This window comes from Pelophylax lessonae (assembly GCF_965119305.1).
Source record: "Pelophylax lessonae genome assembly, chromosome: 2".
Taxonomy (NCBI): Eukaryota; Metazoa; Chordata; class Amphibia; order Anura; family Ranidae; genus Pelophylax; species Pelophylax lessonae.
This window is the reverse complement of record NC_138769.1, coordinates 201,968,573-201,983,998: the sequence shown is the minus strand read 5'-3', so window position 1 is coordinate 201,983,998 and position 15,426 is coordinate 201,968,573. Positions and strand designations below refer to the sequence as shown.

At 45.6% G+C, this 15,426-nt stretch overlaps 1 protein-coding gene across 1 annotated transcript in view; it reads left to right on the top strand.

The window, feature by feature from the left end:
• The window catches only part of SRPX (sushi repeat containing protein X-linked), a 148,871-nt gene that overhangs the window by 96,548 nt on the left and 36,897 nt on the right, over window positions 1–15,426 (top strand). Inside the window, exon 4 of the mRNA XM_082248004.1 lies at window positions 10,391–10,567. Within this exon, the coding sequence (XP_082104130.1) occupies window positions 10,391–10,567 (177 nt within the window). The remainder of the gene's footprint in view (window positions 1–10,390; window positions 10,568–15,426) is intronic.

The window sequence follows — 15,426 nt, the reverse complement described above, 5'->3', positions numbered from 1 at the left end:
CATTTTTAGGAGATATTTACACTACCTATAGGTAAGCCTTAATAAAGTCTTACCTATAGGTAAAAGTGTCAGAGGAGGGTTTACTTCCTCTTTAAAGAGATAATTACCTGACATGCAGCCAGTGACGTCACTGGCACATGCGCTCTGAAGGAATGGCCGCTGGTGCCATCTTTTCAGAGTCCGGTGCCGTTCCTTCAGAGTCCGGTGCCGTGACCGTCGGCTCCCGCGGCTCTGGCCAATCAGATGGCCGGATGCCGCAATCCCGGAAGACGGGTGACTGGACATGTCGCCCGTCATACAGGTAAGCGGGGGTTCGTTCTAAGGTAAGTATTTCATAATGAGGTAGTATGCGATGCATACTAGCTCATTATGGGTTTCTCTTTCAGGTTGCAGCAAAAAAAAAAAAAAAATAGTTTCATGGGTTTACAACCTCTTTAAAGGTATTGGGTCCCTGAGGTCCCCTAGGGCTCCCCCTTGTGTCATGGGAGCGTAAGCTGGCCGCAAAGGAGGAGGTCACATGTGTAGATCTCAGCCAGGGTTCATGCTGGGACTTGCAGTCCTTTGCTTTTGGGGATGTAATCCCCCCAAAAGTGAAGGACTACAGGTCCCAGCATAAGCCCCTCAGAGCTCAGCATGTGTCACCCACCCCCGATCCCCCAACTAGTGCAGGACTACAGGACCCATTCATCCAGCTTAACCACTTCCAGACCGCCCACCGCATATATAGTGTGGCAGGGCGGCCTGGCTGTGCAAAATCACATACCGATGCGTGATTTTGTGCACGGGTTCTAGGGGACGCGACACAGCGGGAGCCAATCAGCAGGTCACCTGCGATCATGCAGGAGAATGACAGAACGGCGGTCTGCCTTTGTAAACAAGGCAGACGGCTGTTCTGTCACAGGAAGATGGAGATCTGTGTTTCAGCTGAGCTGAAACACAGATCTTTTTATTTTCTCTAGTACATCCATCCCCCACACAGTAAGAAAGCATTCCCTAGGAGCAAACTTAACCCCTTGATCACCCCTAGTGTTAACCCCTTTCCTGCCATTGTCATTTATACAGTAGCAGTGCATTTTTTAGCACTGATCACTGTATTAGTGTCACTGGTCCCCAAAAAGTGTCACTTTGTGTCAGATTTGTCTGTCGCAATGTCACAGTCCCACTAAAAAGCTGGGCATGGATGGTGAGTTGATTCGGTAGTTCAACGGGCCACTTGACCTGACTTGCCCCCCAGGCTTAAGGCTGCCAGCCCTCCCCTGAATCCAAAGCATGTTTCCGGAACAAAGCAAGATAGGTTGTGTAACCCTAAAATGTCCATCCACAAATGGTGCCTCCACAAGGGGATTAGAAACAAAATCCAGCAGGAGCTGCAGAGTATAAATGAGAAGAGAGGGCGCCTCTAAGTGTAGCAGTATGGGGACATTTAATGAAGGTACAAGATTTAGCAACTCACATGGTTGATGATTAAACAGGCACATCTAAGTATGCAGGCATCCGGGGTAAAGCTGTCAACATAGACCATTTTCTGAACCACTGGTGCTCACTGATGTCAGTCTGCAATCGTGATTGGGAAGACTGTCCTGCAGGAGAGTGATCTGAAAGTGAGGCTCTGAATTGTTGGTGGAGCACAGCGTGGAAGGGATGATGAAGATGGCAGTGCAGAGGATGGTCTATGTGGACGGCTTTACCCTGGATGCCGGCATACTTAGATGTGCCTTTTTTAATCATCAACCATGTGAGTTGCTAAATATTGAACCTTCATTAAATGTAACCACATTGCTACACTTAGAGGCGGTCTCTTCTCTTTTATACTCAGTTATGACATGACACTACCTACTTGTATATCAAGACATCGCTTGTTTATCAAGTCAAACAGGGATGTTTTTAACTGTTCACAGATAAACAGACCTATAACAAAATTACAAAAGATGCTTTTTGTTTAATATTAGTACACAATTTCATACAAAAAAAAAAAAACAAAAAAACATATGCTTGTTATGCATTTTGGCAGGACTAAAAAAAAAATAAACATTATAAAAATATTTCCTTTTTTCAGAAAATATGAAATTTTAGATATGAATTGTATGTAATAATTTATATAGTCAGTAGGTGCTTTGCAGGCTACCCCTACAACCCACTTCCTTCTGTTGAAAAAGCGTAATGTTAACAGAAATCAATAGCCAAAGGCAATGGAGTTATATGGAGTCAGAGGGCCTGTGTGCAAGATTTTAATTTGGGCCCCATTGCTTGATTAAAAAATAAAAAGCTTGGTGTGCTTAATACATCACAGTGACAAGTTGGCATGGTTTTCATTGTATCAGGGGCATTACTAGGATTGTAATAGACCTGGAACACCTTTGGGCACACCAAGTAGAAGAGTAATGGCGGTGAATAGTGGGTGTGGTTAAATTGTGTTAAATGAAGTTAATGGGAGGGACTTAAGGGGCGTGGTTAAATAGGTTAAATAAAACAAAAACCTTCTTGTGTGCACGGGAAGGAAGCACAGAAAACCTGTGCATCCCTGTATAGGTAAATACAACCTTGCACTGGTGTATACTTTAGTATGCTCCATGTCAAGCAGGCCTTTCTATGTCTTTTTTTAGCTTTTCATTTTTTTTTACGTTATTTTTAACCCCATAACAACACGGTAGTACATATATGTGGCATCCAGGAGGTGGGCTTTAAACCTTACAACTGCATATATGTGTTTGACCAATGACTGGGACCCGGGGCTCCCGGTTCCCGGTTAACTGATTTCTCTTAAAGCCTCTGATTGGCTTTTAGTCACTGTGCAGCTCACCCAAGTGTTTTCTTTCTTCTTCTGCTATCTCTGTTTTCTAGGATGGCTGCAATATAAGCCCTACCCCGAAAATAAGCCCTAGTTAAAATCCTTGTAAAATCATGTAATCCACGCTGTAAAAGCAATATATAATATCCAGTGTGTCTTTGTGTAACATTATTGTACAAAATACCTTATTTACGGCGCTGTTGGGTGCTCATGTAACCCGCCAGAGCTCTCCTCCTACTCTTGGCTGACGCCAGCAGCCCCTCCCTCTGCAATGCTCAGAGCAGGGCTGATGTCAGCAGGGATCTTGGCATCTCCCTCGACAGTGCTCGGAGCGGGAATAAAGAGCTCCGTCGGGTCATGTGAGCGCCCAGCGGCGCTGTAAATAAGGTATTTTCTACAATGCTACATAAAGACACACACTGGACATTATAGAATCCATTTACAGAGCAGATTAAATTATTTTACAAGGACTTTATCCAGAGTTTATTTTTTGGAATACGGAGATGCTGACTCCTGAGCTGGCAGGGAGGGAGAAGGGGAGAGAAGACAGGGGGCAAATAAGACATCCCCCAAAAATAAGCCCTAATGGAATTTTTTTGTAGCCAAAATTAATATAAGACCCGGTCTTATTTTCGGGGAAACAGGGTAAGTAAAATGAACACCACAGTTTCTGGGACCTACTACAGGTACAGACAACAAATAAAACACACATCTGTGGTATCACTGCGATCATCAGGAGCAGGAAAATTTATTTTGAGTTGCTCTTTGGTGGGAAGTTACGGTAAAAGTAAGAAATATACAGCTACATTTTTTAAAATTCAACTTAAAAGTGTTATAAACAGACTCCTGAGGTCTCTTTTCTGAGACAGAGAATTGGACTGAGGACAAGTCCTCATTTCCTTTCTCTGCAGCCTCAGCTGCACTACAGATGAATGAACAAAGTCTCTGTACAGAGACTCCCATTCATTCACAAACTGATGATGAATGAACACAGGAGTGATTGGCAATGATATACATTCACTGTTTTCATCCAATAAGGGGTTAGTAAACATGACATGTCATGTTTATTAGCCCCCCTCCCCCTCACCTCCCCCATCCTGAACACTGAACCAATCTCCCACCCCAGCAGCAGCTGTAGCCAGTGGGAGGGGGAAGCAGGAAAGCCGGCTCGCGCATGCACAGTTGGAAACTGGCTGTGTCCTTATATTAAAAGTCAGCAGGTACAGTATTTGTGAGTGAGTAATTTATTTTGGAGAGACTGGGGCTCCTCTTTAAAGTCACATTAATAAAATGGTATCAAACCCAAAACCAAAAATTTAATATATTGCAATTTACCAAATATTAGATGTGGTGGCTGCATCAATTTTCTTTCTTTTCTTTTTTTCCCTCTGTTTTCACCTGGTGATCAGGAACACACTTCCTGCATTAGAGTGCCCCCAACCCTGGATGAAAACGCTAAGGGCCACCTTTGGACAGCAGCACGGTCAGGTCAAGGTTTTACATAAATAAATAAAAGCTGATCATTGTAACCACCCCTGCTAGTGTTGGTTTATATAATCCCTGTAACTGATGCATTCTGCTGGAGAGTATATTCTTTTGAAAAATAACAGACTTACTGGCCAGATCACAAGGTGAAAAAAGAATGTAGCACCCTCCTAGATACGTGGTAGGAAGAGAGAGTAGTTCGCTCTGCCTGCTTAATAGGGGAGTAGCAGGTAAAACATAGCCTGCTCCATCTGCTTAACAGGGGAGCCTGATCAATAGTTATGCCTGTTGCATGTGTCCATGAGTGATTCATCTGGGCTGAGGGAGTGTCCCCACTGTATCCAATAGGGGGGCCTGTTGGACAGTAGAGGAAACCCAGCCAGTAACACACAGGCTTTGTAACTATCCCAGTGGGTTGGCACAAATAGTGGTGCATCCTGGGATATGTTATAAAGGCCAAGGGCACATGTGACAGGGTGTCTTTGGGCGGGAAGCCAGGTCCCAGGAGGAGTGTGACGGATGTCTCTCCTCCTGTTTGCTGTGGAAGGTGGTCACAGGCGGTCGGCCTAGTGAACCAGGAGTGTGGAGCTGAGCCAGGAGGACCAGGAAAGCTGACAAGGGGAGCTGGAGGCAGATCAGCCTTGGGAAAAACAGTGTCCATGTGTACCTGGAAGCTTGCCAGGGGTCTTCCCAGGAAGGGGGCCACTCTAGGAGGGTGTCAGTGGACAGGAGTTCAGCACACATAGTAAGTGAGAAAGGGGGTGCCAAGTTAGACCCTAAAGAGTAACTTAAACAAGATCATACTTTCTATCTTCACTTCAGTGGCAAGGTGAAGCAGCGGCCGTCAGTTGTCCTCAGAATTGTGCATAGTTCATAGTTGGAGTATCCCACTTATCCCTTCTCCTATCCCAGTTCTAAATAAAACACAAAAAAACAAATCCCCTGGACTGTTCATTGTCTGAGCCAAGCATTAAAAGTGATAAGTTTACACAGACTGTTGCTACAGGTAACCCAGGGGAATCCAGAAGGTGCAATTCTCAACAGTCCTCTAGGGGGCAGTGCTACAAGAAGAAAGAAAAAGCCAAAAAAAAAAAAGAAAATGAATGCAGCCTTTACATCTAATAATTGGTAATCTGCAATGTAATAACATGTTTGCTTTTGGGTTTAATACCACCTAAAAGACTTTTCTCCTTCTTGATCTTAACCTTAGTATCTTAGGTATTCAAGATATTGTATTTGTAGCTGCTGTAAGCAAGGCATAGTTGATAGATGCAAATAAAGATATTGAGTGACCCTTTACATGCAATAGATTTAATTAAAGACTAACTCCAGCCAACACATTTAAATGTATCCTGTATATAGCAGGCAAAGGTTTAGCGCCTTTGCCTAGTTTTATTGGTATTTGTAACTAAAGGAGAAACACAGACGCCACTCTAAGTGCAATAACTTGAGATTTATTCGGTAAGATCAATGGAAAAGGGATACTCACAGAGGTAATAAAACATAAAGCTCATAACAAACACTCCGGTGAGGATCAGGATGGCTGGAACGGTAACGGTAGGCAGGCTGTGAACGGGGACTGGCCGCACTTCCTGGTCCGAGGGCACTTAGATGCCGATCCATCGTCACTTCCGGGAGCGTGCTTACGTCATGGCGCCGGCGACGCGTTCTCGGAGCATGCGCTCCTTCCTCAGGCCGAGAACACGTCGCCGGCGCCATGACGTAAGCACGCTCCCGGAAGTGATGACGGATCGGCCCTCGGACCAGGAAGTGCGGCTAGTCACCGTTCACAGCCTGCCTACCGTTACCGCTCCAGCCATCCTGATCCTCACCGGAGTGTTTGTTATGAGCTTTATGTTTTATTACCTTTGTGAGTATCCCTTTTCCATTGATCTTACCGAATAAATCTCAAGTTATTGCACTTAGAGTGGCGTCTGTGTTTCTCCTTTAGTTGGCGCCAAGCAATCTTCTACTTGTAACCAGAGCTGCCTCAGGAGTGCACCTTGGGATTTTTTATGGACCCTTTATGGACTTTAGCACATGGACCTATGTATTATCATAATTGACAACTATCATTTTCGTTGTTGGTTTTTGTCCAGTGACACAGGTTCTAGTCCCAGGTGATACTAATCTTCCCCTTTGTGCGCCAGCGGTTTATTATTTTTATTGGTATTTGTGACTCTATTGGGGAGGGTGACTAGGGAGAAGACTTCCTTCCAGGACATAAAGTGGTGGGAAACACCTCCAATAGGGACACAGACAATGACAGGAAGCCTTAGAACGTCTAACATTATTTGCATTACCACCTGTGTGTTCCTGCCCTGGTGGTTTCTGCATTTCACATTGCTTGCATGAATATCACAGGGACAAAAAGTGAGAGAAAATATAACCAACGGGGACACAGGAATAATACCCTCAGAGAATTTTTAACTCTTCTCTATGCTATCCAAAACTAAAGAGAATAAAATGTCTGGAGTTGTGCTCTATTTATAGTAAAATTTACTTTTTGCACCTATTTTTAACATCAACATTCATTTTGAATTAAGGTGACACTAAGGCCCCTTTCACACTGGTTCGACTCCAAAGTTGCGCTGATTTTGGAGTGCAACTTTGGTACAACTTTGACGCAACGTTGGATGGGTGCAACTTGGATGCGACTTTGGCTTTGACCAGTTTTCAAGGACAACTGTTGCACACAAGTTGCATTGTATAACATTCAGGTATGACTTTCATGCAATTTCTGAGGGTTCATTTTGAAGTCTATGGCCCTCAAGTTGCATGAAAGTCGGACCATATAGTGCAATAATTAATTTGAAGTTGCTGCAACTTTAAGTTGCGCATATTTGAATGGGTATCATTGGAAAACGTAGGGAACGACATGTCGTGCAACTCTGATGTCTAAAGTTGCATGACAAGTTGCACAAGTGTGAAAGGGGCCTAAAGTCTACTGCACTTTCCTTCCCTCCAGCAATAGGATATCTATGTGCTCTTACCTGGGATGATTAATTCCAGTGTATGCACATGGGAGTTCATTTTTCCCCTTACCCAAGGCATACCACGATTGTACACTCAGCTTCTACAATGAGCTGCACATTCAAGGCTCAGTGTACATTCTAAAGCAGCTTGGTAGAAGCCAGGAGTGAGAATTACTGCAGAAGAGACATACACAGGTTCTTCTGCAGTAAATGCCTTTTTGCTAGTCATTTTTAACCACTTCAACTCTGGAAGGTTTACCCACCTTCATGGCCTCATGACATTTTTTGCAATACGGCACTGCGTTACTTTAACTGACAATTGCACGGTCATGCAACACTGTAACCAAATAAAATTGACGTCCTTTTTTCCCCCACAAATAGAGCTTTCTTTTGGTGGAATTTGATCACCTCTGCGGTTTTTGTCAAATCGCTCGGTTCTTAGAGCTCCTTGAGCAGAGAGCTGGTGACTGTTAGTCTCTGCTCTGCCCCCCATGTGGAGCGGTTGGCTGTGGAGGGGGTGGGAGTGGCCAGCTCAGGCTCTTAGAGTCTCGCTGAGAGGCTGAGCCGGGTGGTAGTCCAGGCATGTAGGTAGATCCTGACCATATGGTTGCGATCTTTCCTGAACCTGGACCGGCTCTGGGATGTCAGCGGACAGCAGGCTGAAAACGTGTCACAGGAGTGCAAAATGAACTGCACTCCTGTGATCCACAGGAGAAGTACAGCCAAAGGAGCTCTGGCTGTACTTCTTCTTTAATAATAAATCTGGAGGTGCTGAAACTTACTTCATAAATCTTTAAAGTAGTATTAAAGCAGAGTTCCACCTAAAAGTGAAACTTCCGCTTTAAGACTGCCTGACCCCCTGACATGCCACATTTGGCATGTCATTTTTTTTTTGGGGGGGGATCTAGTTTTGGCAGGTACCCGCTCCCACCTCCGCTCGGGCCACCAAGTTCTTCTCCCTCCCCCCCCTCCCTGCAATCTTCTGGGACACGTCACAGGTCCCAGAAGATTGCCCAACCAATGAGGAGGCACAGCGCGACTCACGCATGTGCAGTGCGCACCCAGCTGTAACAGCCGGGTGCCCACACTAGTGCTGCCAGCACCGCAGAGAGGAGAGTGAGAGAACCGAGGCTTCGGGCAGCCGCATTGTTGGATCATGGGACAGGTGAGTGTTTATTAAAAGTCAGCAGCTACACTTTTTGTAGCTGCTGACCTTTAATAAACACAAAAACAACTGAAACTCTGCTTTAAACCCAAAAAACTAAACATTACTGTAGCTTACCAATTCTTAAATGTGGTGGCTACATTAGTTTTTTTACTTTTTTCTTCATTTTCACTCTAGGCCAGTAAGCCTGTTATTTTTCATCTTCCTTTAACAGACCAAGCTGTCCTGCAAAAGTGGCAGTTGGAGGATTGAGATAAACCATTTAACACTGCTAACAATGGTCAGCTTTTATCCTAAAAAAAGAAAATAAAAACGGCTGCTATAACTGCTTATAAAGTGTTAGCTGGAGTTCAGATTCAACTTTTTAGTCAAGTTCATCTAAATCTACTAGTGCACACTCCCCAGTCGCCATATTGACATGGCTTCTCCATCCAGCGTGGAGACATTCTAAAACAGGGAGAGTGCAACTAGCTGGGTCACCAAATGAAAACACAGGCAAAAAGCCTAGACCATGGGTGTCCAACCTTTTGGTTTCTCTGGGCCACATTTAGTGTAGAGAAATTTTCTCGGGCCGCATATAAAATATATACTATAGTTAAGGTATATAATTAATAAAATGCCGCCGCGCCCTTCCCGCGCGGCCGCACCCCCCGCACTATTTTAACACAACTATGAAATCAAATGAAATGGAATCAGTATACAGAGGTTTACTTCTTCTGAGAGATATTAAAGGAACACTCTACCCACCATGACCATTTCAGTGATTTGAAGTGGTCATGGTGGTAGGAGTCAGAAACACTGCACATGCTCACATCTCCCCCCCCCCCTCCCCTCCCCTCCGAGGCAGCCTCTGCCTACGTTAGTTGGAAGGCGATGTGGCCATGCCCCCACCCGACTTCCTTCCTCCCCAGCAAAAAAAAAAAAAAATTGTCAGGGGGCAGTGGGCCGCATTGCCTGGGGTTCCGGGCCCCATGTGGTCCACGGGCCGCAGGTTGGACATGCCTGGCCTAGAGCATAAAACAAATGCAGTCATTACATTTAAAGTGTTACTAAATCCACAACAGTAAAATCTGCATCAGTATTTTACTGTCTCCAGTCGTAGTACAGAGCCCTGGGGGCGCTCTGCACATGCTCTGTTTTGTGTGTATTGCTAGAGAGTTTTTATTTTTGGGAGAGTGCATGTAATCAGCACAGGGCCAATCAGCACTGTTCAGACGGAGGGTCAAGGGTCCTGTGGCTTCATAGGACAGTCAGAGGAAAATTAAAACGCCTCCTACAAGCTTTAATCAGACACTGATAATAGTCATAAGACTGCTATATACTGCTGATGAGAAAAGGTATTTATCAGTTTATATTTACTAAAATAATTGCATTTCTATGTTCTGTGTACTGTGGGAGACCAGATATAGTGAATGCAGGGCCCTGGGTTTAGTAACACTTTAAAGCCTGGAAATCTGCAATATATTGACATTTTGTTTTTGGGTTTAAAGGAGTTGTAAAGGGAGAAGTTTTTCATCTTACTGCAGTCTATGCATTAAGATAAAAAGCCTTCTTTGTGAAGAAGCCTCCCCAGCATCCCCTAATACTTACCTGAGCCCCATCTCTATCCAGCGATGTCCACGATTCTCTCGGCCATCTTGGTCTCTCCCTCCTGATTTGCTGAGACAATCAAAGTCAGTTAGCCAATCAGGAGAGAGAGGGGAATGGCTGAACCACAGCTCGGTGTCTGAATGGATACACGGAGCCGCAGCTCGGCTCGGGTGCCCCCATAGCAAGGTGTTTGGGGGGCACTGGACAGGAGGGAGGGGCCAGGAGCACCAAAGAGGGACCCAAGAAGAGGAGGTAAGTGAGGAGGTAAGTATAACATGTTTGTTATTAAAAAAAAACAAAAAACTTTACAATCACTTTATTACTGCTTTAAGACCATTTCTTTTTCTAAAAGCATACATGACATGCATTTTTTATGTTTATGTTTAGAAAAAAGATGTTCACCTCTTGCAATGCCGGTAAATGGAGGGTTTAAATGTACAGATGGGGCATACTTTAACTCCAGATGTGAATATTATTGCTCACCTGGCTACCAGCTAAAAGGAGACAGAGTTGTAACCTGCATGGACAGCAAAAACTGGAGTGGGAGAACAGCAACTTGTGTAGGTAAGTTATTAAATATAATTTCCACAATGATCAATACAGAAGCTGAAAACAAAATAAAAAAAAAAAGGAAAATATGCTTTACATAAATGTGTGCCTACATACAGGTCCCTCTCAAAAAATTAGCATATTGTGATAAAGTTCATTATTTTCTGTAATGTACTGATTAGACTTTCATATATTTTAGATTCATTACACACAACTGAAGTAATGCAAGCCTTTTATTGTTTTAATTCTGATGATTTTGGCATACAGCTCATGAAAAACCCAAATTCCTATCTCAAAAAATTAGCATATTTCATCCGACCAATAAAAAAAAAGTGTTTTTAATACAAAAAAAGTCAACCTTCAAATAATTATGTTCAGTTATGCACTCAATACTTGGTCGGGAATCCTTTTGCAGAAATGACTGCTTCAATGCGGCGTGGCATGGAGGCAATCAGCCTGTGGCACTGCTGAGGTGTTATGGAGACCCAGGATGCTTCGATAGCGGCCTTGAGCTCATCCAGAGTGTTGGGTCTTGCGTCTCTCAACTTTCTCTTCACAACATCCCACAGATTCTCTATGGGGTTCAGGTCAGGAGAGTTGGCAGGCCAATTGAGCACAGTAATACCATGGTCAGTAAACTATTTACCAGTGGTTTTGGCACTGTGAGCAGGTGCCAGGTCGTGCTGAAAAATGAAATCTTCATCTCCATAAAGCTTTTCAGCAGATGGAAGTATGAAGTGCTCCAAAATCTCCTGATAGCTAGCTGCATTTACCCTGCCCTTGATAAAACACAGTGGACCAACACCAGCAGCTAACATGGCACCCCAGACCATAACTGACTGTGGGTACTTGACACTGGACTTCAGGCATTTTGGCATTTCCCTCTCCCCAGTCTTTCTCCAGACTCTGGCAACTTGATTTCCGAATGACATGCAAAATTTGCTTTCATCCGAAAAAAGTACTTTGGACCACTGAGCAACAGTCCAGTGCTGCTTCTCTGTAGCCCAGGTCTGTCGCTTCTGCCGCTGTTTCTGGTTCAAAAGTGGCTTGACCTGGGGAATGCGGCACCTGTAGCCCATTTCCTGCACACGCCTGTACACGGTGGCTCTAGATGTTTCTACTCCAAACTTAGTCCACTGCTTCCGCAGGTTCCCCAAGGTCTGGAATCGGTCCTTCTCCACAATCTTCCTCAGGGTCCGGTCACCTCTTCTCGTTGTGCAGCTTTTTCTGCCACACTTTTTCCTTCCCACAGACTTCCCACTGAGGTGCCTTGATACAGCACTCTGGGAACAGCCTATTCATTCAGAAATTTCTTTCTGTGTCTTACCCTCTTGCTTGAGGGTGTCAATGATGGCCTTCTGGACAGCAGTCAGGTCGGCAGTCTTACCCATGATTGTGGTTTTGAGTAATGAACCAGGCTGGGAGTTTTTAAAAGCCTCGGGAATCTTTTGCAGGTGTTTAGAGTTAATTAGTTGATTCAGATGATTAGGTTAATAGCTCGTTTAGAGAACCTTTTCATGATATGCTAATTTTTTGAGATGGGAATTTTGGTTTTTCATGAGCTGTATGCCAAAATCATCAATATTAAAACAATAAAAGGCTTGCACTACTTCAGTTGTGTGTAATGAATCTAAAATATATGAAAGTCTAATGTTTATCAGTACATTACAGAAAATAATGAACTTTATCACAATATGCAAATTTTTTGAGAGGGACCTGTAGATATCCTAATGTCTTAAGCCTAGAACTTTTTTAAAAAACTATAATAGGCCCCTTTGACCACAGTTTCTGCAACATGAGCTATCTGTTTGCTACACAACAAGCAAGCAAATCTGGGCTGATCTGGAAAATGGCAGTTGGATCATTTAACACCATCCTGCCCAGCCCCGATATACCTTCATTATGGTCTGTAGGCCTGGAGGGGCAGAAAAGATCAGCAATCATGTGACCCATTGTCTGTCACAGTGGTCACAATAATGTTAGGGATGTTTTCATAAGGTAACTACAAAAGTCACAGACAAATGACACCACTAATGTATAGAGCAACCTTTCTCAACATGTTTAGCATGGAGGAACCCTTAAAACAATTTTCAGGTATCGGGGAACCCCTGCCAATAACCACTATATCAACATTTAATGATACATTATTATGGGGGTCATTGAGAGGAATGACTCTTACATTGGTGGTCAGTGGGAGGAATTTTCCCCATATAAATAGCTCAAAAGATCGTTGGTGTTAGTGGCTACTTATCTAAGAGGTAGAAATTGCTCAATGCTCAAGGAACCCCTGGAAACCTTTGGAGGAACCCCATGGTTCCATAGAACCCTGGTTCAGAAAGGCTAGTGTAGCACCCTCCTTGGTAGGTGCTAGGAAAAAGTATAGGCCTGTTGCATGTGTCCATGTGTGATTCATCTGGTCTGAGGGAGTGTCCCCACTGTATCCAATAAGGGAGCCTGTTGGACAGTGGAGGAAACCCAGCCAGTGACACACAGGCTTTTATGACTATCCCAGTGGGTAGGCACAACAGTAGTGCATCCTGGGATATGTTAAAAAAGCCACGGGCACATGTGACAGGGTGTCTTTGGGTGGGGAGCCAGGTCCCAGGAGGAGGGTGATGGCTGTCTCTCCTCCTGCTGCTGAGGAAGGTGGTCACAGGCAGTCGGCCTTGTGGACCAGGAGTGTGGTGCTGAGCCAGGAGGTCCAGTGGATGCTGACAAGGGAGTTGGAGGCAGAGCGACCCAGGGAAAAACAGTGTCCGTGAGTACCGGGAAGCTTGCCGGGGGTCTGCCCAGGACGGGTACCACTTCAGAGGGGTGGACAGAAGGTCAACGCACACGGTCAGGGAGAAAGGGGGTGCCAAGTTAGAACTTCAAAATGATGTGGTGTATGAAACACCTGTCTCCTGCGCTCAGAATCCCAGCAACCCGACCTCTCTTCCCACGGGACTCCCATATGGCATCTCGGATGGCTAAGGTCTTGCTGTCCTAAAGGACTTGGGTAGTCCAAAAGTACTGCAAACAAAGAAACACAAAGAAGGGCCCACCGACCTAGCGCATTATCCTCAATATGGCTTTATTAGTAAAACATAAAAATGGCTACTCACAAACATAGGTGAAAAATGATCGTATCAAACTCAATCGCTTTGAGTGTCAGGAGTAGTCCAAACAAGTATCCAAACAGGACAATGGATACTTGTATGGACTACTCCTGACACTCAAGTGATTGAGTTTGATATGATCATTTTTCATGTATGTTTGTGAGTAGCCATTTTTATGTTTTACTAATAAAGCCATATTGAGGATAATGCGCTAGGTCGGTGCGCCCTTCTTTGTGTTTCTTTGTTTGCTGTGCTAAGTTAGACCCTGAAGAGTAATCTAAGTAAGAGTACATATTCTTTATCTTCACTTCAGTGGCAAGGTGAAGCAGCGGCCTTGCCGCATTCTACAGTCAGTTGTCCTCAGGAATTGTGCATAGATCAAGTTGGAGTTTCCCACTCATTCCCTTCTTCCATCCAAGTTCTAAAATAAAAGACAAAAACCAAATCCCCTGGACTGTTTACTGTCTGAGCCAAGAACCTTTAATGCCGTGTGTCTGCTTTCAGTTGCTAATGGTAACCCAGGGGAACCCAAGAAGTGTAATTCTCAGCAGCTCCCTAGGGGGCAGTGCTACACTAGTATAGAACATTATCACCACAACTGTATATACACTGCCTGGCCATAAAAAAGTCGCCACCTGGAATTACCTAAGCAACTAACTAAACTAAGCATGCAGTAATTATCCTATTGGGTAGTTACTGCATGTGCCCAAAGAATGAGGTCAGCTGACTACCTGAATATACTGAATGGCCAGGTTATTCCATCAATGGATTTTTTCTTCCCTGATGGCACGGGCGTATTCCAAGATGTCAATGCCAGAATTCATTGGGCTCAAATTGTGAAAGAGTGGTTCAGGGAGCATGAGACATCATTTTCACACACGGAGAGTCCAGAACTTAACCCCATTGAGAATCTTTGGGAAGTGCTGGAGAAGGCTTTGTGCACTGGGCCGACTCTCCCATCATCAATACAAGATCTTGGTGAAAAATGAATGCAACCAGGGCCGATCCTGGGGTCACAGGCGCCTGGGTGCAGAAATATTTTTGGCGCCCCCATGTGGGCGTGGTTATCTTACTAACTCCTCCCCTTTAAAATGTTTCTATGGCAACAACTCCACCTCTCAGTCTTTAAGCCCCACCACTGTTTGTAATCTTAAGGCGGGCAGGCGCTGTGGTGGCAGGCGCTGTGGTGGCAAGCGGGCAGGCCCTGTGGTGGCAGGCCGCCTTCAGCCTGCCACCACAGGGCCTGCCCACCTGCCACCACAAGGCCTGCCTGCCACCACAGCGCCTGCCCGCCTGCCACCACAGGACTTGCCCGCCTGCCACCACAGCGCCTGCTACCACAGCGCCTGCCACCACAGCGCCTGCCCGCCTGCCACCACAAGGCCTGCCACCACAGCGCCTGCCACCACAGGACCTGCCCGCCTGCCACCACAGCGCCTGCCACTACAGCGCCTGCCACCACAGTGCCTGGCCGCCTGCCAACACAGGCTGCACCTGCCCGCCTGCCACAACAGCGCCTGCCGCAGCCTGTGTTGGCAGGCGGGCAGGCCCTGTGGTGGCAGGCGGGCAGGCTCTGTGGTGGCAGGCAGGCGGGCAGGCGCTGTGGTGGCAGGCCCTGTGGTAGCAGGCGCTGTGGTGGCAGGCGGGCAGGCCCTTTGGTAGCAGGCGCTGTGGTGGCAGGTGGGCAGGCGCTGTGGTGGCAGGCGCTGTGGTAGCAGGCGGGCAGGCGCTGTGGTGGCAGGCACTGTGGTGGCAGGCGCTGTGGTAGCAGGCGCT